This window comes from Quercus suber, unplaced genomic scaffold (assembly GCF_002906115.3).
Source record: "Quercus suber isolate HL8 unplaced genomic scaffold, Cork oak 2.0 scaffold_334, whole genome shotgun sequence".
NCBI lineage: Eukaryota > Viridiplantae > Streptophyta > Magnoliopsida > Fagales > Fagaceae > Quercus > Quercus suber.
The window spans coordinates 149,433-177,220 of NW_027069787.1; the positions used below are offsets into that span (position 1 = coordinate 149,433).

General features: G+C 36.0%; 1 protein-coding gene and 1 long non-coding RNA gene across 3 annotated transcripts; one reads left to right on the top strand and one right to left on the bottom strand.

Annotated features, from left to right (window-relative positions):
• The first annotated feature begins 13,480 nt into the window (after positions 1–13,480).
• Positions 13,481–26,982, top strand: LOC136061619 (uncharacterized). Its single transcript, XR_010623462.1, has 5 exons — positions 13,481–13,725; positions 21,166–21,228; positions 21,317–21,507; positions 22,646–22,708; positions 26,428–26,982. It is a non-coding gene; the product is annotated as an uncharacterized LOC136061619 (long non-coding RNA).
• Positions 15,004–20,321, bottom strand: LOC111999662 (receptor-like protein EIX2). 2 transcript variants are annotated; one of them, XM_065759610.1, is made up of 3 exons: positions 18,699–20,321; positions 18,224–18,575; positions 15,004–18,190 (listed from the first exon to the last, which is right to left on the bottom strand). In XM_065759610.1, exons 1-3 carry the CDS (start codon positions 19,129–19,131, stop codon positions 16,264–16,266), a joined length of 2,712 nt encoding a protein of 903 aa, XP_065615682.1. In that variant the 5' UTR covers positions 19,132–20,321; the 3' UTR covers positions 15,004–16,263. The 2 variants fall into 2 exon arrangements, with proteins under 2 accessions (XP_065615682.1, XP_023887560.2); XM_024031792.2 differs by having other exon boundaries at positions 15,004–18,575; positions 18,699–20,320.
• Positions 26,983–27,788: the final 806 nt, after the last annotated feature.

Here is a 27,788-nt window from a genome sequence, read left to right on the forward strand (position 1 = left end):
ATTAGCTTTCAGGAACAGTAGTTCAGTTCATAGTTCATCTCCTTGGACACCAATTTAATCAAGTTTTAAGTGTGTTTTTGTGCTTATTCATCTTTTAAATCCTTGCTAGTCGTTGTCCAATTTACAAATAGCCCAGCTCTTTCACTCACTCTCTACAAATTTATTATATTGGGCTCATTGGGCTAACATCCCACATCTTTGGGACTAGGGCTACAAATCGTAGCCCTACAATTAAAGTAAATGCTTAAAATTATGTAATATTGACTAAATTAGTACTTATAGAGATTCAAATATATCTTAATTTATGATAAATATATCTTAATTTGTTAGATTTTCTCTTGTTATTTAAAATATTTTAAAACATTATATCTAAAAAATAATAAATAAATATAACAAGAAAAGTTTAAAAAAATATAATTAAAAGATAATAAACTTAAACCTTAATAAGTTGGCTAGGCTAGATAAAAAGAGAAGAAAAAAAAGCTTATGACTCATGAGATCTCATGAGAAACTCAACCCCACTCATACATTCCCCAAGCATCATGATCAAAGTTACACGTTTCCTTAAGCCACACCACATGACCAGACTTCAAAACTTTTGTCTTCTATTCTCTTAGCTTTCCCTATAGCCTCCGCCTCTCTCTCCCTCTATTATTTCTTCCACAGTTTTCAAACAAATAGAAGTCTCGTTCCACAATTTTTCAACAAATAAAAAAGAAGCAGAAGCAAATGTAGATGCATATGCAGAAGCCAGAAGCATATTTGTAGCCTTTCTTCCATAGTTTTCTATTCTTTTTTTTTTTACTTGTTTTTTTTTTTTTTTTTTTTTTGGTTATTTTATGGGCTTAGTACTGATTTTCTAGCCGATGTTCGGCTGCCACACTGAGAGTATTTTATGGGCTTAATATTTTATGGGCTTAGCATTTCCAATTAATAAAATTCTTTCAATTTTCTTTAAAGGCATTTATCAATGTCATAATGATGAAGGTGGAAACGAGAATGTGGAATCAGCTACATAGTGATACCAAAGGTAACTATGGAGCCCAAAAGACGTTTGGTTCTAGACCACATAGAATTCACGTCCGGTATCCAAATTATCGTAGTTCATTCTATCCTTCATATGATATATGGTTTCGCGAAGATCATTGAAGTAATTGACAGGGGAAAGAGGTTGTGTTTCTGCTCTCTTCTTCATCATCCTCAAAAAGGAAACATTACCGGTACCACAAATGAGATTCTCTCCCCTTGCTTTGTATCTCTCTCCATTCTGAGTTTTCTCATATTTTCTCATTCTTCTCACTGTTTCCGATTTACCTTTTTTTTTTTTACTTGAAGTAGTACTTTGACTCTTTTTTTTTAAGCCGAAATTTCTCTTCAGAATACATAAAAACCGTACACATATTTCTAAAAGCTCAAAAGCAAAAAAAGTAGATAATTTGATATATTTTAATAATTTACTTCTTCTTAAAAAATATTAAATAAAATTTTACTGATTTACTCCCAACTACGTGTCTTTTCTTCTTCTATTCTGTATTATTTTTAATTAAATCGGTAAATATATTATATAACATATGAACAAAAGATATATTATTATTATTATAAAAAAATATGATTAATTATTTGAAACTATTTATATGCATTGAATATATGATTGTTGCATTATATTTATAATTTTATTTTAGACTATGAAAAAGTCATGGACACAACTTTTATGGGGGAATTTACAGACTAGCATAGTGAGGAGAAATAATATCATAAGTTAACATGTGGTTGGAAGAAAATTGCAAACTAACATCTCGAGTTTTATAAACTCGATTTTAGTTTAAAACTCAAGAGTTAAAGACTCGATTCCCAGTTGGTAAGTTGGAAATATGATGTCAGATAAATCTCGAGTCTTATAAACTCAAGTTCTAAAAAACAAAACCAAGTCTCTAAGACTCGATTTTGGTACTTGAAGAACTATCCTAAAGAAAAACAGGAAGAATGATCTGACAAAGAACAGAGATGAAGAACAGAGGAAGAATAGATCTGAAGAGGAACTATCTGAAAAGGAAGAACGAAGAACATTGGAGCTACGATTGGACGATCGAATGCTGGGTGGGTGATTAGATGATCTGGTCTTCAGATTTGCATGAAGAAGAACGCTGGGTCAGAAGAGCGCAAGGAAGAAGAAGGAAGAAGAACGCTGGGTGAAAGTCGAGTACGTGGATTTTTTTCCACATCATATGCCACCACTTACAAATCGAGATAAATCGAGACTTAGAAACTTGAGTTTTATCTTGAAACTCGAGTTTTAGATACTCGAGATCCTAGTTTTCCACATTATTTTGAAACGTGACAACTAACTAAATGGTTTGATATTTAAGGTTATTTGGAAAAAAAATTCCAACTTTTATACCACAACCCCTGCCAAATTCTTAATATATACGATTGTAAAATAATTGTTAAAATATTATTGATTGTATACATATTGTATATACATAGGAAAAAAAATATTAATCATCTCATTTTTTAGCTATCCCCTAAAGATTAATTTCTAAATCCGCTACTGCACATGACAAATTGAGTTGTAGAGAAAGAGTGGTAACTGTATATAAAAGTAACAAGCAATTAATCATGATCTGCAACATAGAATAATTATGACAAAAATTGTCAAAGATTATATTCAATAAAAATGAGCTTGATTAACTAATCAAAGAGACTACAACAGCTTTATATACTAGCTAATATAAGTAAATAACAGAATAAACTATACTAACCAACTAAATAATTCTCTAACTAAATCTTACACGTGCTAAGTGTGTATCAACTAATAGATTATCTACAACTAATCCAAGCTACAAGTCGTTCAGTATCAATCATAAGAAAAACTACAGTCATTTATCTCCTTCTTCTAGTTTGCAGTCTTGTGCTCTGTTTCTTTGGTTGAACACTTCTTTTGCATGCCATCATTCTGATAAAATTATGACCTTTTATGCGGTATTAGAATCACTCACAAAACTTGTGTATGGACTTTATCGAATGAACTTCACGAAAGTCATGCGTAAACAGTATGACTGCTTTTTCACTCAGCAAAGACTAGCTTTTTCTACATTGTTTTTCCTTTCTAAACGTAAACAATGGGCTTTGACTCTTCAAGTCATCAGGCTGTCAGAACTTTGAATCTTTCTTTTTTCGTCTTGAAATTACGGCAAGGGCCATCGTTGATTTATTAATTACTCTTAGAACTTTACCTACATGAGTTTAATTAGGGATAAATGTATATTACCAACTTGTGGTTTACTTCTTTTGCACAAAACTACTAAAAGTTTCAAATTATATATATATATATATATATATATTTTTTTTTTTTTTTTCAAAAAGCAGATTGATGAATTGCTCAGTTTAAATTATAACTTTTTACACCACAGTTAAACTTTTTAAACTGTAGATAAGTAAAGTATAAACAGACTATACCACATGTGAAAAATCTAAATTATTCCTAATTCATTGAAAAGGATCTTTACCCTTAAATAAGAACATATTATAGGCCTGCCAACTGACTGAAATTTTATTTTTAAAAGGCTAAATTTTATCAATTTTTTTTTTAAACAAACACACACACAAAGGAGAGGAAAATGAGTTTTAATATAAAGATTCACCACAAATTTCACTCAAAAACCTTGGTAACTTTTATAATCTCATTATAGAATTTTTCCTCTCAGTGATATACTGATGTACTGATGTTAATTGTTTCTAGTGAGATGGGTTTTTTTTTTTTTTTTTTTTTTTTTGGGATGTATTGATTTTGGTTGTTTCCTGTATGAGGATTGTGATTTTAGTTTAGTTAAGTGTTTTTTTTTTAAATTTACGGATAAACATAGAAATATGATTAAAGGCTTGAGTTGATGAGAAATGTGAAAAAATGTATTTTGGTCTCTTTATTAATTTTTCGTTCTTCCTATGAAGCTAACCAAACATTTGGTAAAAAGACTGCATAAAGTGCATAAAATTGTCATAAAAGCTAGGTATTAACGGGCATCATAAGGTGCCCGTTAACACTACCCTATGTATAAAGCCAAACTTTAGAGAAAATTCAAATAGATTATTAATTAAATTCCCAATTAATTTACGTCACAATTCCATCTAAGTTTTTAATTTTTTGTGTCAAATGAGTTATTTTGTGAATTTAATTTCTAAATTTTGAGGTAGTATTTATCGCAAATTGTAAAAACCAAATACTCAAATTTTTTTTTTTAATGAATCAAAGGATTTGGGGTATCAACTGTTTAAATCTGCCAAGTCTATTTACGCAGGTCTCATATCTTGAAATTAGCACAAGTACGCTTTCTACACAACAGATGGCAAGAATTTGTTTGTGTTTTTCCACAACTTGGACTTGGAGATAGGGAGGTTGACTCTGCTGTTAGTTGTGTGGGGTAGCTTCAGCATTTAACTCTACTATTATATCACTAATTATTTTTGTTTAAAACTTTTTAAATGGCCAAGTTATTTGTTTTGGGTAAAATAGATTAATTGAGCTTAATTTTTTTTAGCTTTATTATTGGAAATTTTTGTTGTTGGGCTAATTTTTTTGGACTTGTATATTTTGTTTTAGATTTAATCTATTAATTTTTATGGCCTTTAAAAGGTGTAAAATGCTAAAACTACAAAATTTATACAAATTACTAATGTATTGAGTGATTATTGACAAGTAAAAAGTGATGCAAGTATGCGAACCAATAAAAATTTGATGTAAAAATGTTGTAAAAAAATATGTGACTATAACATTAACCTCAAAAGAATATTGATGGCATTGTTAAGGAGGGTAAAACATAATTTTATTGAACAAAATTGCTAAAATTTTTACCTATTAATATACTAATATTTTTTAAAAAATATATTTAGGGGGGCATTGCCCCCTAGTCAATATATAGATCCGTCCCTATCTAGAGATCCTAATTTGGGACTGCTTGTGTATCAAATATTAGCAAGTTCAAACATTCAAACTCACCTAAAGCAATAATAACAACAAGCTTTCTAACATCAATTGTGTGTAATGCACAAGTATAAATCAATCTTGACCTGTGACGGTTGAATTATAGGTCAAACTTTATATTCTCCCAGGGCTCTCCAACGTACAGTGCATTGCATTTCTTTTACATCATAATTTGCACATGCACATTGATATCCTTCATTCCTTCTCTAGCTAGAGCAGTTCACAGTAATACTTCACACACTTTGAGAAAAAGTTTCGACTCAAGAACCAAAAACTGATTGAGATTCATCTTCAATAATCCTGCATTAATGACCCTTTACACAGTTAGAGAGACGTGATTTGGTCACGTGCTTCTCAGATGATCTATTATTTGAGTCAAATAAAAGGAGTATACGTACTCATATGATCAGGATGTATGTACAACTACAACCTCGAAAAATGAATGATCAATTTAAGGGTTGGGAATTGGAAATTGTTATTACCATTTCCATTTACAAGATGCAAGAATTTCTTTGCTGGCTGAAATTACTAATTTATGCGTAGATCCAGCAAATTCTGTTATTGAAAAAGAAAAAAGAATATATATATATATAACCAGCAAATTCTGTCTTTTATTTTTCCTTTTTTTTTTTAATCATGGTTAGAAATTATCCTAATAATAAATTACCCCACCCCAATCTCGGGGTCTTGAACCTGAGAGGATACCATTGGACTAAGGATGTCTCTTGGTACCATTAAATTAATTGTATCTAATCAAAGATATGTAAGGAACTAGAGGATGTCTTGGCACCAGTAAATTAATTATATCTGTGGGGTCCGTGGGCCTGATAGCCTCGGCCCATCATATAGCAGGCCCAAGGCCCATGCCGAGGAGCGCAAGCTATTTCTGAGGAGAAGGGGGGAAGCCTATTCTCCCGGATCCACGCCGAGGATACCTTGTCCTCGGCCTGACAAAAGTGATTTCAGGGAGTGGCTAACCCCAGAGTAAGCTGTCACTCTCGCATTTAATGCACTCAACTAACCCTCCTGGCCGCATTAATGGGGAGGTAACCCCTTGGCAGGATAACATTGGTCAGAGTGAGCCACTTGAGTACCGATAAGGCCTCTGATGTGATGGACGACCAGAAGAAAGGCGAATAGACAATCAACAGATGGAAGCAAGAGATAGGAAGATGAAAACTATAAAAGAAGAGCTAGAAAAGCCAGAAGAAGAGGGGGAAAAAGGGAGAAAGGCCTCCTCGGCCACAGGCCGAGGACCGTTCCCTCATTTGTAAGAAAACACTTAGCCATTTTTTAAGATAAGTTTGGGCATGGTGATCAACGGCCAGCACCTAAGCCTGTCAGCCCACTCTCTATAAATGTATTGTTTGGGCTTGTTGGGCTGAAAACCCAACACTCAATTCAAATTGAGTCCTTACAATTGGCGCCGTCTGTGGGAAGGATTAGGGTGCTGGCCGGTGCACCAGGTAAACGTTCCAAGTTACAAGTATTTGTTTTACAGTAGATTGAATAAGATAAGGTTCTAAGTTCTAAGTGTTTGTTTTACGGTAGATTGAAAAAGATAACGTTCCAAGTTATAAGTATTTGTTTTACAGTAGATTGAATAAGATAAGGTTCTAAGTTCTAAGTGTTTGTTTTACGGTAGATTGAAAAAGATAACGTTCCAAGTTATAAGTATTTGTTTTACAGTAGATTGAATAAGAATAAGAGTTTTAAATTTTAAGTATTTATTGTACAAAAAAAAAAAAAAACAAACGAAAGAGAAAAACAAAAGATCTTGATATTATTAATTCAAACGTAGAAAAATTACATATTACAATCAGAGGCTCAGGTAGGCCTGTGTTACAAGTAAATTTACAAGCTAATAGCACCTGCTATTCCTAGCTACTCCTACAATCAGAGGCCCAGGTGAAGCCGCCCAAGGGAAAACTGGCCGGAGGGAAGTGTCAACTCATGCCTTTATTGGCATCAAAAGAATGGGAGAGCTTGACACATGGTGGAGGAGGTGAAGGACAAACATGCCTCAGGTCCCCAACCACTCCCTCCTCGGCTGGGCAGAACTGGAACAAAGAGAGAGTAGACGCAGGGGCTCGGGGTACCCTCCCCATGATGTTCCCTCGATTCTCTCCATCCCTCTCGAGTGTTGGCCATTGGAGACGGCAACACTCGAGCACCGCCCATGAGGTGAATTCATGCGCCTTCCTCGTCGGGGGTGTGCTCCGAGGAAAGACGTGAGGTTCTCTAACGACACCCTCTGGGATACCTCGAAGGGCACCATCAGGATTACGCCTAGACTCTGCCGCACCGAAAGCCCAGTGGGGGCTGCGGCCATACTGGTTTTTTTTTCAGTCCCGGCGACAATTCCGCGGGGTTGTTAAAAGGGCATGTGAAGTTGGAAGAAGGTGTTTTGCTCTGTTTGTGTTGAGGGGTTCATGGGTTGTGGAGTAACCATCTACTTACTTTATATAGGGGATGGTAGTTTGGTGAGAATTAATTCATGCAGAATTCGAAAAGGGTATTATCAGCTGGATCAGTAATGAAGTCCCCAATTTCCAAGGAGGCCACGGACGGTTGGACTCGTGTCAATTTACGAGGGCATTAATGAAGGCGCGTTTCTCGCATCAGAGCGTTGAGCACGGAACACGAACAGACAGGGGGCGCTTCTTAAATAAAAAGATGGGGCCTCAAGTTAGAGGTGAGACCAATGCCACGTGTAAAGATTGTAATCTGACGCAAAGAATAATCATATCCAGCAAAGCGATCTGAGGACAAACCTGTACTTACAAAAAAGAAAAAATTGAAGTGGTAGACAGAGCCAAGGTATTGCATGGTCCTCGGACCCAAACCTATGGTAAAACTACGCACACCATTATACCTGGGTACTAGACAGAACCAAGGTATTGCATGGTCCTCAGACCCAAACCTATGGTGAAACTAGATACTTACAGGAAAAATTGAAGTGGTAGACAGAGCCAAGGTATTGCATGGTCCTCGGACCCAAACCTATGGTAAACTACGCACACCATTATACCTGGGTACTAGACAGAACCAAGGTATTGCATGGTCCTCAGACCCAAACCTATGGTGAAACTAGATACTAACAGGAAAAATTGAAGTGGTAGACAGAACCAAGGTATTGCATGGTCCTCGACCAAACCTATGGTAAAATACACACACCGATTAAGTCTAACATTTACAAAAAATTGAAGTGGTAGACAGACCAAGGTATTGCATGGTCCTCGGACCCAAACCTATGGTAAAACTACACACACCGATTAAGTCTAACATTTACAAAAAATTGAAGTGGTAGACAGAACCAAGGTATTGCATGGTTCTCGGACCCAAACCTATGGTAAAACACACACACACCGATTAAGTCTAACATTTACAAAAAAATTGAAGTGGTAGACAGAACAAGGTATTGCATGGTCCTCGACCAAACCTATGGTAAAACTACACACACCGATTAAGTCTAACATTTACAAAAAAATTGAAGTGTAGACAGAGCCAAGGTATTGCATGGTCCTCGGACCCAAACCTATGGTAAAACTACGCACACCATTATACCTGGGTACTAGACAGAACCAAGGTATTGCATGGTCCTCAGACCCAAACCTATGGTGAAACTAGATACTTACAGGAAAAATTGAAGTGGTAGACAGAACCAAGGTATTGCATGGTCCTCGACCCAAACCTATGTAAACTACACACACACCGATTAAGTCTAACATTTACAAAAAAATTGAAGTGGTAGACAGAACCAAGGTATTGCATGGTCCTCGGACCCAAACCTATGGTAAAACTACACACACCGATTATATCTAATACTTACAAAAAATAGAAGCGGTGGATAAAACTGACACATTGCATGGTCCTCGGACCCAAACCTATGGAAAACTAAATAAGTATTGGGCATTACCAGGGTATTATATGGTCTTCGGACTCGCACCCGTAAAGAAAATAACTGCTCTGAGAAAGCCAAAGTGTTACTCAATGTCAGGCTATAATACAACCCTTCGATTTACATATTTGGATGATAATAGATGGTCCCATGATGCCAACTCCAGAATGGAATACAAATATTGAATAGAATACAATAGCAAGCAAACAAAATAAAGTATCATTAAATGAAAGCAAAATCTCAAGTATTCGATTCAAAAAGAAAGTACACGACTCCCTTACAATGCCACTGAGGCAGGAAACGAGATAGTATCAAAGGAAAAAATAAACAAAGATCCTAGGTCGTATACTAGTTCCTTCAACTCAGTAGGTAAATCAGAAAGCTAGGGCCAAAGCTCAACAGCTAGATCTCTAAAAGTCCGTCGGAGGACTGGCCACGTCTTGAGGTCTTTCCTGACCCTCGGTTACGACTTCCCCCAACGCTATCCGGGGTTCGACTTCCTCGAATGGTTGATCAATTAACGAAGCATCCTCGGCGGTCTTGTCTTGACTTTCAACCAATGGTAAGGAAGACTCCTCCTCAGGAGCAGCAGGCGTAACCCTCGCGAATGGCAGTAGGGTAATATACCCTATCTTCCCTCTAAGATCAGACGAAGCATCAATCCCTGCTTGGTTGAGGGCTTCATGCCAAGTTTGAGAGCAATAATGCCTGCACACAGCAGGAACTTGAGCCCGAAGGGTGGCTTCAGTCTTAGCCACCCCTTCGGTGAAAGCCTCTTCTTTGCCTCGTCCACAGAGCGCTCAGCGTCTGTTTTTGCAAAAATTGCCTCGTCTCTGGCTCTCACAGCCTCGTCCCTGGCATACTCGGCAACACCTTTGTCGTGGATTGCTTTGGTCAAACTTCCCCTCATGCAGGAAATGTCCTCTTTGGCCTTCTGTAAGTGACTTTCAACCTCTTGCAAGTGGACAGTTGATCCTCAGCTTGCTTCCTGACCACGACTAGGTCAAAAACGGCAGTATCCCTGGCTTTCGCCATTTCTGCCAGATCCTCGGTCGTCTTTTTCAGGTCGGCCTCAGATCTCTTAAGAATTTAGCCGCTTCTAGGAATTTATGCGCTCTTGTGCTAAGGCCTGACTATGGTCGTCAACCTCTTCGCCCAACCTAAAAATGCTTGGATAGCCTGCCAGCAAAAACAAGCAGCTTTATAAGAGAAAGAAAAGTACTAAGCAACAAAAATTTCTAGTAAAAAGAATGGTTGCCAAAGGACCTACCATGCCTAAATATTTCTTAAGGTCGAGGACAACCTCTACCCCACTCATCTCCCTCCACTCAGCCATAATCAATGGAAAGAAGAGATTTTCTCTAGGCCTCGGCTACGAGAGCCCCTCATCTCCTTGAGACTCTCGTATTGACGCGTTGTCCATTAGGGGCTGGTCATGGAGCATGGCAGCAGGCAGCCATGCTTGAGCCTGGGGCTGCTGGATGACCTTCTTGCCTTTCTTTTGATCACCAAGCTTCAACTGCTTTGGGGGTCTACGAGTCTTACCCCCTCGGGCGAAGAATGAGATTTGCTCCATCCATTGGATCCTTACCCTTAGAAAGTCTTTTCCTTTTCGGATCAGGAGACTCAGTAGAAGGGGCAGCTATATATAGGGGTGGATGATGACCTGGTTTGCATGATTGGAATCTGGGACTGAGGTGTTGGGGGCTGGGATTGTAACTCCCCTGGTACATCTTTCTTGGAACCACCCTTCGAGTAGGTCAAGAAGATTGGTCCGGGCTGCCTCTTTAAACCCATCTCAGCCTGGGTACAACTCTTAAAGACTGAAGATCGGCTTCGGATAAGTGAGGATCCCCTAGATCACCGGGAGGATCCTCGGACTGATCAGCTAAGTTAAATACACTATACTCGTCCTCGGAGGAACTCAACTCAACCACCTCCTTTCTTTCTTAGATGGTCTTTCTCGGCCACTGTTACTTGCCGGGATGAAGAAGGACCTGATAGCGGAATACCTTCAGGTACGTAAGACCCCCAGTAAAGAAAAACCGCTCTCCACCACGGTAATCTGCGTAAGCCGAGGATCACGAGCTCTAATTACGTGCTGCGGAACAGGGAATGACGTCTGAGCGGGTCACACCCGAGGATTTTATGAGCAGATCTGACTTGGTTGTCAGATTCGTTCAAGAAAAGTTCCGACCTGAGAACGGTTTTCAAATCCGCTTTGTGACCAGGTGGAAGTGACGTGCAAAGGCGTGTGGATCTGTGAAAAGAAAAGTGAAATTCTTATGATTAGTCAACCAAGTTGAGTATAGGTATAAAACGCAAAGGCACTGAAACCTAAATTATCTTGTACTTCGGACGCCCTACCTGGCTTCCCCTCTACGGTTGGGCAATGAAAGCCGTCGTGCCATTCTCCCGACACTATGAGGAAATCTTGGTTCAACCCCTTATTAGAGTCAGGAAGACACTGGATAAGACGAACCCTATCGTCCCTTGTCTTCATATAATACGTCTTACCCCTCAGGTGATGAAGGTTATAACACCAATTCACATCATGGTGAGTCAGTCTCAGCCCCATTTTCTCATTCAGGGTATCTACACACCCTAGTATCCTAAACACATTCACAGCACACTGAGTGGGGACAGGCGGAAATGCCTAAGGTAATTAAGGGTCACCGGCCTCATAGGGATTCTCATCCCTCCTTCTACAAAAGCAACTATTGGAATTACGACCTCACCCTCTCTCCTCTTAAGATACCACTCTCCTTCTTCGCAGTATTTCAAGTTCACATTACCGGGTATTCCATAGTCAACAATGAATTTGTTCATCATCTCCTCGGACTCAACCAACTCCTTAAACTTACCCATTCCCAAAGATAACTAAAAGCCTAAAAAAGAAAAGAAAGAGTGAAATCAAGGAAATTTAGGGTCACTAGAAAAAGAAAACTTACAGAGGTATGACGATACTCTTCACGCTAATGTGCCAGTCGAACCAAGTTCAAACTATATGCATCAATAATGATAATCGCGAAAATGATGAAACCAGGCAAGTCAAACAGATATTTATACTCTACCTTAATTTTCCCAAATGAAACCGCTTCTCATAAAGGCAGGAGATCATGCCGTTGAAAGTGGGAAACGTGGTGCCGTCAAAAATTTAATGTGGGCACCCATTAATTCTCGAAACGCTAAAAACGCGCATCGGGCAGTCAAGAAGCCGCCAGCATCAGTATAAACTAAAGTGAGGCCATTCGTCCAGTGGATCCGCATGTATCAAAACCCTCCTCCCCGTTCGAGGGAACGTGCAGCAGAGTTTTGAGGGGCTATTGTGGGGTCCGTGGGCCTGATAGCCTCGGCCCATCATATAGCAGGCCCAAGGCCCATGCCGAGGAGCGCAAGCTATTTCTAAGGAGAAGGGGGGAAGCCTATTCTCCCGGATCCACGCCGAGGATACCTTGTCCTCGGCCTGACAAAAGTGATTTCAGGGAGTGGCTGACCCCAGAGTAAGCTGTCACTCTCGCATTTAATGCACTCAACTAACCCTCCTGGCCGCATTAATGGGGAGGTAACCCCTTGGCAGGATAACGTTGGTCAGAGTGAGCCACTTGAGTACCGATAAGGCCTCTGATGGGATGGACGACCAGAAGAAAGACGAATAGACAATCAACAGATGGAAGCAAGAGATAGGAAGATGAAAACTATAAAAGAAGAGCTAGAAAAGCCAGAAGAAGAGGGGGAAAAAGGGAGAAAGGCCTCCTCGGCCACAGGCCGAGGAGCGTTCCCTCATTTGTAAGAAAACACTTAGCCATTTTTTAAGATAAGTTTGGGCATGGTGATCAACGGCCAGCACCTAAGCCTGTCAGCCCACTCTCTATAAATGTATTGTTTGGGCTTGTTGGGCTAAAAACCCAACACTCAATTCAAATTGAGTCCTTACAATATCTATTCAAACATATGTAAGTAATTCTCTCTCTCTCTCTCTCTCTCTCATTATGTATATAAAAGTAACTTTAATTATAATTTAGGCTAAAATACACCATTAGCCCTTAAAATTTATCATGCCAAGTGTTTTTGGTCCCTTCAAATTTTAAGTTTCAAATGAGTATTATTATTTTTATTTTTTATATTTTTTGGATACAAGTCTAAAGGAACAATGATGTGTATAAAATATATACAATAAATTATTCTCATATTTGTATATTTAGCATTACTTTCCCGTAATTTTGTGAGTAATTATCTATTATTTTTTTCTTATAAGTAATAAAGGGTTTACACGCTAATAGGCTTTATTTGAGGCAGAATAATGGTCAATTAAATCAAGCCAATTTGAGAGATCCAACCCAAGCGTGAAGTGAAGCAAGCACCCAAAAAAAAAAAAAAAAAGGAATACAAGCAGTCCAAGGGAATGACTTACACAAGCACGGGCTGGCAAGTCCAACAAGGAGTGAAGAAAAGAAAAAGGAAAAATAAAGAGTGAGGCCAATGTTAATGTAACGTGGTGAATAAAAGTAGATAGAAGAAAACAAAATCTTGTTTGCGTGGGAGATGTACAGATGGGCTTTGGAAGTTTGACGTGGGCCTCTTCATTTGTTCACCAAAACATCTACCTGGGAGTACTTGCTTTTGGGCCACGTTGGTTTTAATAAAGAGCTTTTAGGTCTTAGCCGCATATGTGAATATAAGTATAAATAGAGCAAAATAGAAAATATTGTGGGCTGGCTAGAAGAGAGCTGAAACGCAGGCTAGAAGAGAGCTGAAGCAGAGGACGGCGGAAGGCTGGAGCGAAAAAGAGGAAATAGGAGCAAGAGGCAATGCTGCCGGTGGCTTCCTGCTTTTCTCTAGCACTGTGATTTATCTCTTTCACTCTAGCTTTATTTTATTTGCCAAATTTAATGCTCAGTATTTTTGAGAATGAAACCTTGTTAAGGATTGTTAGTGTTATTTATGTGATTTGATTTTTCATACAATAGTTGTTGTTTCATGATTTAAATTGTTCTTACTTCATTACAATTAACTAAGATAGAATTTTTAATATGAGTTCAATCATGTTTTTCTCATAATTTTGGATTTATCTTAATTAATCTAATGCTTGGTTTTGTAATTGTTTGATTATAAAATTGGATATCTTTTGTGATTTGTTTGGCAATGAATACAAGTAAAGAAGAGCATACTTTAGATTATTAAATAGAGATTTTAATGAGAATATTTTCTATAATAGCAAGATTGATTTTTAGATTATTATGCTGTGAGTTGGGAAAAATTAATGATCATAAATATATGCTGATATAACTTACAAGGCGGATTTCAAAACCTTAATTCCTTTCTCTTGTTTGTTTACATCTTTTTATTGTTTTATATCACATTTTTGCTTTGTTTAATTATTTGCTTAGTTTATTTTAATTTCAAAACAATCAATTTTTATTAAACTATATTAGGATTAATTTGGTTAAGGTTTAATTAATTTTCCTACGTTCATCCAAGTCCCTTTGGATTCATCCTCGTTCTTGTCAAACTATATTTCGGTATGGTTCGTACACTTGCGAGTACTTTAAAATTTCACAACAAACAAACAATAATAATGTGACTTTTTTAAGTGATGTGGCATCAATATTACCAAATCAAAAAAATGATGACCTAATACAAATCCAAACCAAGTCCTTTAGAAACAAGGTCTTCCCAATTCAGAACAAAATAAATTTAATATAAAGTCCTAAATTGAACAATCATGGCAACCGAGGGTCATTGCGTGCAAATGAGACTAAAGGCCTACAACAGATGCTAGCTACAACACCGTAGAATTAGAATTTTAAATAAGGAGAGGGATTCTTTTTAGGAGTTTATTTGTTGAGTGTTGTGGGGTCTAAGATACTTTATAGACCAATAGTGTATTTTCTTAACCAATGACTTTTAACCTAATAAAGGGAAAGTGTTTTGGGAATTTGCATGGTAACAAAGCTTTAAGTCTCTTTCTCAATTTTTGATGTAACTAAATGGCAAAAGAATAAAATGCCAAAGTAATGCTTATAACTGTCTGGCTATATTTATGCTTCTTCCAACCAAAAATAAAAAATAAAAATAAAATTGTGAAGATAAAAGTATCAAATGAATAGAACAATTGCCTTGATGAGACAACCAATAGAGTATATATTAACACAAGAAGCGTATAGAAAAGACCCTCATAAACTCTAGTCAAAATCAGCTCATGCCAAGTACGTAAAAACTAAGCAACTATTCCTAACGAACCATGCGGATCAACTTTTCCCGATGGATATGTCAGTGTGATGACTACGTGGCACAATCTAATCCATTGAAGATTGAACCATGCACGGCTTTTTTCCAATCCAACACACACAGAATAACTTTGTGAGAGATTGGATGACAAGATTTGGGCACATAGATTTGGATTTGACAAATCCATTATAGAATTTGAAATAACTTCTAAGTCCATAGAATTTTAGAAATCCATAAGATACGTTTCAATATTTAGATTTTAAATTTTTCACTTTAAAATTCAAATTTAAATACAAATCCAAATTCAAATAACTAAACACAATCTTGATATTTTGTCTCATCAGTTATGTCCGGAAAATGGTAATATATATATAAAATATGACACCTCATGAATCATACATGCATGAACTTATAAAAAATATTAAGTCCTTCTTTCAGTCTTTCTCCTTATTCTTTTCAGTCAACAAACTCAACAAAATAAGACTCTCTTCCTCTTTTTTGTGACCTTTTGGATCAGAATTACTTCCTTTGACCACTTGATTTTTTTTCCTTGTCCATTGATTACTCGGGTTTCCCTATGCCTATAGAGAGTAAAAGTCTTGCTTTGTTTATTTAGCAACCAGCAACATTTTATTTAGGGGGTAAAAGTGTAAATTTCACATAAAATATAGGAATATGCCTAAAAAATTTTCTTTGGACCTGTTAAGATGCAAACACGTGTCAAATCTAGTACTTCTATGCACCCGTTGAGATATTGATACATACCCAAAAGAAATTGGACTAGTAATTGTTTATGAAATAGAAGTTGATGATCTAAATTATCAAACATATTATCTTTAGAACCAAAATGCAAAAGAAGCAAACCGAGAATGCATTGAACAAAAATTTAAAATAATCTTCTACATCTTATCTCTAATACCAATATAAATTTCAACTGAATCAAAACCCTAAAATTCATAAATGTAAACTCAGAAATCAAAACGGAAAAGAACATAAGCAAATCATGAAATAGGTCAACTACAAAGGAAAAAACATGTATAACAACCAAAAACTCAAATAGAAAAATCAAGATAAAAAATATTTAACTTAAGATTTCACAAAACACATGAATACCTCAAAATTAGAACTAAACCAGCTTTCCAATCTACAAACTTCAATTTTTTTCCAGCCCAAATTTCCTTTTCAAATGAACTACTCTCAATGCAATTAGCAATGCTATCCTATCTTTGATTTCATCACAGAAACGAAAGTAACAGTGCCTCCATGACTTCTTCAATAGTAGGGTGCCACAAACACTCCAAAATCCTACACCAAACCCGAGTCCGATGTTAGCATAAAACCATATCCTTTCATAATGATCTCCACCTTGTTTGTCATCAACATCGGTAATACTTGGGCCATCAGATGTTTCATCTCCTGGGCACTTGGTAGGAAGAGGAGACCCACACAACGAAGGGTTTCCCTTGTATATGGTTGTATCAATTAGTGTTTGGAGCTGACTACCAGATGGGATCCTTCCTGTCAAGTTGTTAAATGATAGGTTCAAGTGTACTAAGGAAGTCAAAGAAGACAAGCTTCCAGGAATAGGTCCAAAAAGTCTATTGTTTGAGAGATCAAGTGTTTCCAGCCATCGCATGTTTCCTATATTCTTGGGAATTCTTCCATTTAGATGATTCATTGACAAGTTTAGTGTACCCAATCTCGTGAGGCTTGTTATTTGAATAGGAATTCCTCCTGTCAAACTATTCCCTGATAGATCAATGCAGGTAACAAATTGGAGAGTGCGATCATATTCATACTCTCTTCCTTTTGTCACTATGTATGCTTTCTCTGTATAGTTCTCAACATGCTGGTACCCAAAGGTGTTGTGATCAACCATAGCATTAAAATTGTTGAAACAATCTGGAATGCCCCCAAAGAGATTATTTTGTGCAAGATCTAGGATGCGAAGTTTATGAAGATTGCACCATTTTTTAGGGATGGTTCCGCTGAATAGATTTGATCGTAGGCGTAGCATGAAGATGTCTGATTCTATCCATGACGGAAGATTCCCCGAGAGACGATTCCCCCCAAAATCCATGCTCACAATAGAACGACTTTGCAAGGAAGAAGGAATTTCTCCACTAAGATTGTTGTTGCTCAACACTAATATAGAAAGGTTTCCTAAGAAACCCATTGAGCTCGGAATTTTTCCACGTATGTTGTTGTATGAAATATCCACAACGCGCAAGTCCATTTGTGACTTGTTCCAATGATCAGGGAGCTCCCCTGAAAGATTATTTCTCCTAAGGACAAGAATATTAAGTTTTTTTATTTTCGATATGGACAGGGGAATTTTACCATAGAGGTGGTTCTCTGAAAGATCTAAATATTGCAAGCTTGGCATTAGATCACTAATATTTGATGGGATAGGGCCTGAAAACAAATTGCTTTGCAGAAATAGCTTAGTCACATTTGGAAATACTAATTGGTGTGGCAAGCTCCCATTTATCTGATTGTTGGATAGATCCAAGTGGGTGAGGTTATAAGATATCATAGAGAACCATTCCTCAGGTATAGTGCCATTGATTTCAACACTTTTTAGGATGACATAGGTAAGCTCGCTTTGAACTTGAAGCCATTTAGGAAATTTGGAGCCAATGAGACAGCTTTCTAGATGAAGAATTTTGAGCTTGAAAGGTGGACGCCAGTCGTCTTTCACATTGAAAACTAGAGGTTGACTTTTATTATTAGTTGTTAGTACAAACTCTTCTAGTGTTGTGAGATTCATCAGTTGAGCTTCTGTTATGACACCTTCCCAAGAATTTTCTAAGAGATACAATTTGACTAGCGTTGAGAGTTGCCCAAAACTTTCTGGAATGGTTCCATTCATCTCATTATATGAGAGGTCCAACTCCTTCAAGGATGACAAATTGCCAATAGAAGCTGGAATTGAACCATAAAAATGGTTACCGCCGAGATAGAGGTATTTCAAGCTTCCAAGTCTCCCAAATGAATCAAGGATTTTTCCTCGTTGATTGCTAAAAGTCAAATCAAGATTTTTGAGGCTCGAAAGATTAAACAGCCACTGAGGTATGGAGGTGTTAAATGGGTTGTGTGATAAATCTATGGAGGTGTTAAATGGGTTGTATGATAAATCAAGGACACGAAGAGAGGTCAAATTAAGGAAAGTAAGGGAAGATGGAAGGTGTTTAAGCTCACATGAATATAAACTTAACACCCGAAGGGAAGGAAGCATGTTAATTGCATGCAGCCAATCTGCTTCGGTATGATTGATCTTCACTCCCCCCATATACAGTTTCTGTAAAGAAGAGAGGCTTGAGACCCAATCCAAGTTTTTGGTAGACAAATTGTAGTTTCCTTCAAGGTCAAGATGCGTCAGGCTCGACAGATTGCTGAGATAACGAGTAATCTCTCCTGAAAGAGATGCATTGACATCCCTTGAAAAGGATGAATTAACATCCCCTGAAAAATATGCATATATAAGAGAGATTTAGATACATCGAGTTCTTTAGCATGCCAAAAAGTTCAGGAATTCGGATAGCTTTTTTAAATATTTCAAGTGAATCAAAGAAGAAGTTATCTTACCGAGCAATGACCTACATTCTCGCCTCTGAATGTAAGAAGAACGTTTAGAACAAATATTATTACGGTGAGAAAGACCAGCCGAGCATTCTGAGTTTGCACACGGGGGGCGGTTCCTAGAATATATTTCGTAATAATCAGAGTGCCTGTGGCGTCCAGCTGGGTTGCTAAGATTGAGCATGGTAACATGACCTGATTCGTTGTCGCACTCTACGCCTTTCCATTGGCAGCAATCTTCACCGACCCATGAAGAAAGCTTACCTGGAATATCATTTACGCCTTCCTTGAATCTGACAAGTGCTTCTCTTTCACTTTTGATGCATTTCACTGTCACATTATTAGTCTGACTCTGATTTCCAGAGCATGAACCCAGTTTGAATATCCCCAAGGACAAAAGAAGAAATACAAAAACAGTATGATTATAATTAATCATCATGGAGTATTTTACTGACAGTGACAATGCTAATGATGAGTCTTGTGGATTTTTATGAAGCGAAAGCTATGCATTAACGATGAATATATATATATATCACTGAAGTATGAACTAACTTAGAAGTCATTAGCTTCTAGTTTCGGCTGAGAGAATGTCCCGCCCCAATTGCTCAGACCCTAAGAGGCGTGGCCTTTTGTGGAAGGGTATTTGGTCACTACAAGTGCCTCACAAGATAAAGCACCTGTTGTGGAAGGCAGCTAATGAGGCAATACCTACATTATATAATCTGTGGAGAAGGCAGGTGGTCTTTTCGGTCCTTTGTCCTGGTTGTAAGTCAGCCTGTGAGGATACTACCCATGCTTTGTGGGCTTGCCCGGCTCTAATATCTGTCTGGGAAAGTGATGGGGCTATGAAAAATTTGCTCAAATATAAAGTCTCTATGTTTGCGGACCTCCTTGAGCTGATTTTCTCAACGCATGGTGGGTCTGTTGCGGATCTCTTTGCGGTGATGTTCTGGCTGATTTGGGAGAAAAGGAATAATGACCGGATGAAGGAGAGATCCTGTACTTACCAAAATATACGTCCCAGTGCATTACAGTTACTCCATGATTTCTCTACTGCCCAGGACCCAAAAAATTCCCAACTCCCACTTGTTCCTGCTGGACGTGTCCGTTGGATCCCTCCCATCTCCCCGGGCTATAAAGTGAATTATGATGGGGCGATTTTTAAAGATATTGGTGCGGCGGGTTTGGGTGTGGTCATCCGGGACGCAGGGGGCAGTGTGATTGGCTCGTTAATGGAGAGAATCCCCCTTCCTCTTGCTGTGGCCTCGGTGGAAGCTCTTGCTTGTAGAAGAGCTGTCTTGTTTGCTAAAGAATTGTGTATATTTGATGCTTCGTTTGAGGGTGATTCAGAAATTGTAACTAACGCTCTGCGTAGGGGCGAGTCTAACCATCCGGAATTTGGGCTTGTCATCCTGGATGCCCTTGAACTTGCTCGTGGTTTTCGGTCTTGTAACTTTGTTCATGTAAATCGTCTAGGCAATTCAGTTGCCCACTTTCTTGCTAGAAGCTCTAAATCTGGCAATGAGCTGCAGGTATGGATGGAATCTGTACCTGGTGATATAGCTCCACTTGTTTCTCGTGATGTTTTGTAATCTTTGTTTCTCTATTAATATAGCAGACTCTTGGGTCTGGTTTCTCAAAAAAAAAAAAAAACTTAGAAGTCATTGTTTAATGTTTTATTTTTTTTCCACACGGTAAGTGAAAGTTCTTGTTAGAATCCACACGCGGTATGGACTAGAGAGTTAAAGTAGCCTGCCTCGTGAGTCCTGCGTAAAAAGGTTCATATGACTCATATTGCTTTTTCTACTTTTTCTTTTTCCACTGGGACCCATTTTCCACTCGGCGGAGACTACTTTTTCACTTTTCCACGTTGCAGGAATCATCTGATTCATATTGCTTTTTCTACTTTTTCTTTTTCTTTTTCCTTTATCGCATTCCTAATCTCTTTCAAACAATTCATTTCTTAGGAGACTTGGCTGACATTTAATCCAGTTAAACATATTAGACTCTTTATCATTATTAGACTCTTTATTATTTTATGTGGTTCAAAAATACTCTTACATCTTACTTTTAAATATGGTTAAAAGTTAAGAACAAATACAAAATAAAACTAACTACTCTCACTACATCACTTTCAAATACATGTAAAAAAAATGTTCACCGCACAATCCATTAGCATTCAATATATGTGTTTTATATTTGAATTCACCTTAGCCACATACAATTACTGCTCCTTTAAGAAAGAAATATTTATCATTATCCCAACTTTTTCTCTATCACTTTTATAATTATTGCAAAGAGATAAATTTATAAATTCTTCTAGCAAAAATGACAATTTAAGTGTATTTAATTCTCTCTTGGATTTATGTATCATTGATTGATTTCAATTCCAAATCTGTAGTTTCATTTTTCTAACTTGATTACATTGTGTAATAAAACATTACTAGGTTTTTATTTTTCTTTTCTTTTCTAGGTTTGAAGGTGGAAAAGCAAATCCTTGAAGCAATCTATCTCTAAGAAGAAATAGTACAATGAGGTATAGTTTACACATTATTAAAATCTCTTTTAATTTTTTATTTTTTTCAAATTTTGTGACTTTAATGGTATGCTTCTGCGATTATTAGGGTAGAAAAGCGGAAAAGGTTCAAATTTGTTGAATCGGAGGGTTTTAATACTTGGCTTGAGATTTTATAGTGACTTATTTGCTTTGACCATAATGGCTTTTGTTGGAGGCTACTTGGGGATTGCACAACTATGGTGGTAGAACTTGAGATTTAGCCAAGGGTAGTTAATTAACGGGTTGAGAGTTTTGAAGGTATGGGTTTTTTATTTTTTATTTTTTATTTTAATTTAAAGAGATTTTGTGTGTCCTTTTAAAAGCAGAGTTGTTAATTTTTGTCTAGAAGTTTCAATTTCAAATTCAAATTTAAACATTTGTTTTTATTATATGCATCACATTTTTTTATTAAAAAATTGATAAATACGAGTTCCAAATAAAATCAATCTCTTTGAGATAAAGAAGTTCTCTTATGAGATATCAAAGGTTTTTTTTTCCCTATTTACAAGCTTCAATTTTTATATCTAAATGTTTGAATATTGCTAATTTGGTTCAGCCTGAACATTTTCTATTACTTTGATTTTATAAATAAGTTATGATTGGTAGATGTATGATGGTGGGCTATGTCAGGATACACTTTCACTACTCACAACTCACCATATGATAAGTTATGACACAAAATTGTACATTTTTATGTGTCTCTAACAATACTCAAATTTTTTTCAAGTTTGAACCAACTGTAGTCTAGAATCTAGATAGATTGGTCTGGTCAGTGGTCAGTGGTCAGGTCAATGATGATAACTCAAGTGAGCGAAAGAACTCAGCATATTTCGTTAGTCATGCTTATGCCTTTTTCCAATGGTTGATCACTCTTTTTGTTTTTAACGGTCCCACACGGTAAGCCAAAGTTCTTCCACATACTATCGCCCCCTGACTCATTCGTGAGTCATAACGTAAACTGTAAGCCATACAATTCCTTTTCCACACGGCAAGTCGGTAAACTTTAGGTTGGGGTTTTTTTTTTTTTTTTTCCTTAATAATCGGATAATTTGGGGCTTACTTACTTGGAGACACAAGAAGCACCATAACCGGCCCACAAGGATAGAGGCCAGATTAGCCAGATTAGATTGTTTTTCTTTTCTAAAATGGGCTTTTTCTCTATATCACTTTTATAATTATTGCAAAGAGATAAATCTATAAATTCTTCTTATTATTTTGGAGAGATAAATTTATAAATTCTTCTGGCAATAAGGACAATTTAAGTGTATATAATTCTCTCTTAGATTTATGTATCATTGATTGATTTCAATTCCAAATTTGTAGTTTCATTTTTCTGACTTGATTACTTTGTGTAATAAAACATTACTAGTTTTTTTATTTTTCTTTTCTTTTCTAGGTTTGTAGGTGAAAAAGCAAATCCTTGAAGCAATCTAACTCTGAGAAGAAATAGTACAATAAGGTATAGTTTTCACATTATTAAAATCTCTTTTAATTTTTTTTTTTCAAATTTTGTATCTTTAATGGATTGTTTCTATGATTTTTGGGGTAGAAAAGCAAAAAAGGTTCAAATTTGTTCAAAATCGAAGGGTTTTAATACTTGGGTTGAGATTTCATAGTGGTTAATTTGCTTTGACCATAATGGCTTTTGTTCGAGGCTACTTGGGGATTGCACAACTATGGTTGTAGAACTTGAGATTTAGCCAAGGGTAGTTAATTAAAGAGTTTTGAAGGTATGGGTTTTTTATTTTTTATTTTAATTTAAAGCGATTTTGTGTATCCTTTTAAAAGCAGAGTTATTAATTTTTGTAGTTTCAAGTTTGAGTTCAAATTTAAACATTTGTTTTTGTTATGTGCATCATGTATTTTTTATTACAAAATTGATAAATATGAGTTCCAGATAAAATGAATCTCTTTGAGATAAAGAGGTTCTCTTATGAGATGTCAAAGTTTTTTTTTTTTTTTTCCTATCTACAAGCTTGGTTTTTATATCTAAATATTTGAATAGTGCTAATTTGGCTCATTAGTGTACATTTTCTATTACTTTGATTTTATAAGCAAGTTGTTATTGATAGATGTGTAATGGTAGGCCATGTGAGAACACACTTCCATTACTCATAACTCACCATATGTCGAGTTGTGGTACAAAATTGTGCATTTTTATGTGTCTCTAGCATTACTAAGATTTTTTCAAGTTTGAACCAAGTTTAGTCTTAGATAGATTGGTCTGGTCAGTGGTAGTCAATGATGATGACTCAAGTGAGTGGAAGAACCCCGCCCATTTCGTTAGTCGTGTTCAATTACTCATGCATGACTAACTTTTCTTTGAACCAAGTTTGAACCATTTTTTTTTCTTTTTTCCCACTCAGTATGCCTTTTTCCCACACGGTAAGCCAAAGTTCTTCCACATGCTATTGCCCCGTTACTCGTTCGTAAACTGGAAACCATAAAATTCCTTTTCCACACGGTATGTCGGTAACTTTAGTTTGGTTTTTTTCCTCTTTTTAATAATGGGATAATTTGAAGACACAGGAAGCATCATAACCGGCCCACAAGGATACAGGCCAGAAAGTGGTGGAGCTAGGATTTGACTTTAGGAGGGGCAAAATTTATATACACTATGAATATTCATTAGGACATATATATGTATATTACTTGATATATAAAAAAAATACACATATATTTTAGTGATATTTTAATGTAATAAGACCTACATAATTTAAAATAAAATAATACTATTACTTCTTAAAAAATAGAGTATACTATAGAAAAGTATATCATAGTCTACCTGTTAACCGATATTAATACCCTCAGAGACTAAGACATGTTGCACTAAAGGAAAAAAAATAAGAAGACATGTGTAACTCCAGGAGAATATAGCTCAGTTTTCAAAGAATTTTAATACCTAGTAGTCACAAGAGTGTTGGTCTCATTCCTGGAGTTTAGATCAAGTTCTCTTCATGTACCCTATACGTTTAGGACTGAAGAAAACAAAAAAATAAATAATAATAATAATAATAAATAATGAAACCATCACAAGGCAAAATTAGGATATCTCTTAAGTGCCTAATTTTTTTTTTTTTTTTTGCCGCGCTAGGGAGGGCAAGTGCCCCCCTCACCATCACAAGGCAAAATTAGGATATCTCTTAAGTGCCTAATTTTTTTTTTTTTTTTTGCCGCGCTAGGGAGGGCAAGTGCCCCCCTCGACCCCCCCTGGCTCCGCCCCTGAGGCCAGATAAGATTGCTTTTCTTTTCTTAAATGGGCTTTGACTCATCAAACTATCAGAAAAGAATTGTTATAAATCCTATGCTAAAATGTAAAACTGACCATCTAACTTTCTTTAGATTTCATTTCAGTCCTTTAACTTTACTTTCATTCATTTCAGTTTTCTAAGTTTTAGATTTATTCAATTAAAGTCTTTCCGTTAACTTTTGTTAAAATTTTTTGAAAAAAAAAATCTGAAAAATATTTTTCAATCATTAATTGAATTTTTTTAATTTAAAAACTTTAAAGAAAATTTTATAAAATTGAAAAATTAACCACAACATATAACAAAAGTTGATGAAAAAACCTTAATTGAATAAACTTGAAAGTTAGAGGACTAAAATGAACAAAAACAAAGCTAGAGGACTGAAATGAAATCTAAAGAAACTTAAAGGGTTAGTTTTGCATTTTACCCTAAATCCTAACAGCTATATAAAATTTAATGCAAACGTAATCTTCTTATTATGACTGTCAGGACTCCTCAGATGCTTCTCATGAACAATTTACTTAGATTTTTCCTTTAATTCAATAGCTACGAGTAGAGAGGATTGAACTCCAAATGCCATGGACATACCAAAAGTTGTCAATCAGTTAAGTTACAAAGTTTTTGGCAAAGCTATGGTTTAATTTGAATCCATCCACGAACAACAAAAGGGAATTATGTACATTGTCTAAAGAATAACATCTAAAAATACAACAAAAGGGAAGCTTTATACAAGTATGGGCTGAAAAAATATATAATATGTATCTCTCCTTCATTATACAGTAATAATAATCTATATTTATATATTACTAAAAGATAAAGCATAGCATTTAATACTATTGTGCTCTGGTTGCACCACGTCAGCAACCATGTCATTCCTTTTTTTTTTTTTTTTTGTCCTACAATTTCAAAATGGTTTTTGCAAATTTTAGAATTATAGAAACTCTTGCATAATAAATCCCAACCCTATAATAAATCTGTATAATAAATCCTAGCCCACTTCTTATTTATTTACTTCCACTATCAAGCCCAACCCAAAGCCTTTTCAGCTTAAAGGGGAAAAAAATGGAAGGTGAAAAGGAAAAACAAAAAAATAAAAATAAAAACCGTGGGAGGTGGAAGTGTGGAACCCTGAAGGGTTTTGCATGATATAACGTGAGGAAAGCAAAGAGACTGAAACGGTGAAGGAAAATAGAGAGTCTAAAATTGTGCTCCCCAACTTCCTACTCTACTGTTTCCCATTAATGGCCGACTTTCTGAGTTCCTTCCTTCCTGTCTTCCTTTCCACATGGTGTATAAATACTGACAGTGCCTGCTTCAGTTGAGATATCTCTAAATCTTAGTTCTTTTTTGCTCCATTCTTTTACTTGATGATTTTTGTTTCCCTTATTACATTTTGTTATATGGATTGGTTTGTTGCTCGGTTTTGAATCTTTATTATTGTTCTGAGAGTTTGGGACTTTGACGGGGATAAAATTGATTAATTGAGAAATAAAGAGAGATAGAAAAGCCCAGGAAAATTGATCGAATATGGACTCTTTAAAGATTATCTTTATCTCTGTGCTGTGCTTTGGCAAATTGATTGATAGCTGCTATCATAGGTGGTCCGCTCTTTAAGTCTTATCTATATCAAATACGGAGTGTGCTTTGGCAAAACATTGTATACTTTCCTTCTTACTGTTTTTCTTTTCTGTGTCTTATTTTTTATGCTAAAGGTAGGTTTTAATTTATGAAATATGCTATAATTGGATTGGTACCCAATTAGTTGTGGTGAAACTGTACTTTTGGCTTAGCTGGTATTCCTGTATCTTCTTAGTTTGATTTCAAAATTTATGTAGTTTTGTATAGTGGTTTATTTCCTTTTGTACACTCTGTTTACCTAACCTTTTTTTTTTTTTTCTTTTTCTGTGCCTCTTTTTCATTTCCGATAAAGTTTTACATCTACTAATCCAAAAAAAAACCACTGAGGGAGCTAACTCAGCTAAGTCCAATCCCTGACTCGGGTGTGTTTACAAGGATAAGAGAGGAGAGGAAAGATGAGGAATGTGGTGGGGAGTTACCCTTCCCCTGTTTGGATGTTTTGTGGGAGAGAGGATTTGAGGGGATTTCATAATATCATGAGTTGAAGCTGATCTTCTTTCAGACTTTGTTTGAATCGACAAATACTTTAGGTGTTCTTACTTTATTGATTTGTGATTGAAAGCCACTACAATTGGGAGTTTAGCCATGCCCACTTCCAAAGTAATTGTAATTGTGGATTGCTCAGGGAACAAGCTAAGAATTGCAGATTGAAAGCATTACTACTTAAAGTGAAATCATAGCACCGTGAAAGCTTGGATTATATTTATGGTCATTGAAAGTATAAGGCATTTTCTTTTTTCCATTCATATAAAATCATAACTTTTTTGTTCTTTTGTTAATTACTTTATTTATTGATTAGCTGTTAAGGTGGCTGTCAAACACAATACTAGATCTTAGTAAAATTGATGAACCTACTTTACTGTGAGACCCAGCTGATATGGATTTTATATTTATATTTAATTAGTTCTCCAAATGTGTGCTAAGTGTTTATTAGGTAGAATTTGGTTATATAGATGATTCACGAAAATCCATAATTGTAATTTGAGATGTGACTAACATTTTTCTTGGACTGTGATAAATGGGAGTTTTTCAAACATTACCATCATCTTCATTCTTCATTGTCAATTTTTATTTTTTTTAATAAATAATACAATTGTAATACTAAGTGAGGGAGGGAGATTCGAACCTTTGTTTTTCGCTTTTATGAGATCAGATATTCTCTTTAAGTTACAAAGCTCTTAGCATTTTTCACTGTCAGTTAACATCTTTGAAAGACAGAAAATGAAAAGCCCAATACGTTTCTGAACCTATCCTATAATATTAGAACATAAAAGACTATAATTCAAACCAAGCAAGGAGGCCAAGGGAGTATACTGTGTAGTATGCACCACTATGGAACTGTTCAAAATTAGACAACCTCACTGCTTTGCATGCAACAGCTATAATTAATATTTATGCACGTTTTGGTATAATCAAAGCTACCCTGAGATTTCATTTGGGAGGAGAAATTTAAAATAAAATAAAATAAATGCTAATTGTGCTTCTTTCAGTTTTTCTTTAGAGTTCTCACATGTCCAATTAAGTATTTTGTTAACTTTGGTACGAATTTTTCATGTTTACTCATAGTGAGAGAAAATCTTTTATTTGAAATGGTTGAGATTTAAGGAGCTATTGTTGCCGTTGATATCAATGACGGTCTCTACTAATTTTTGC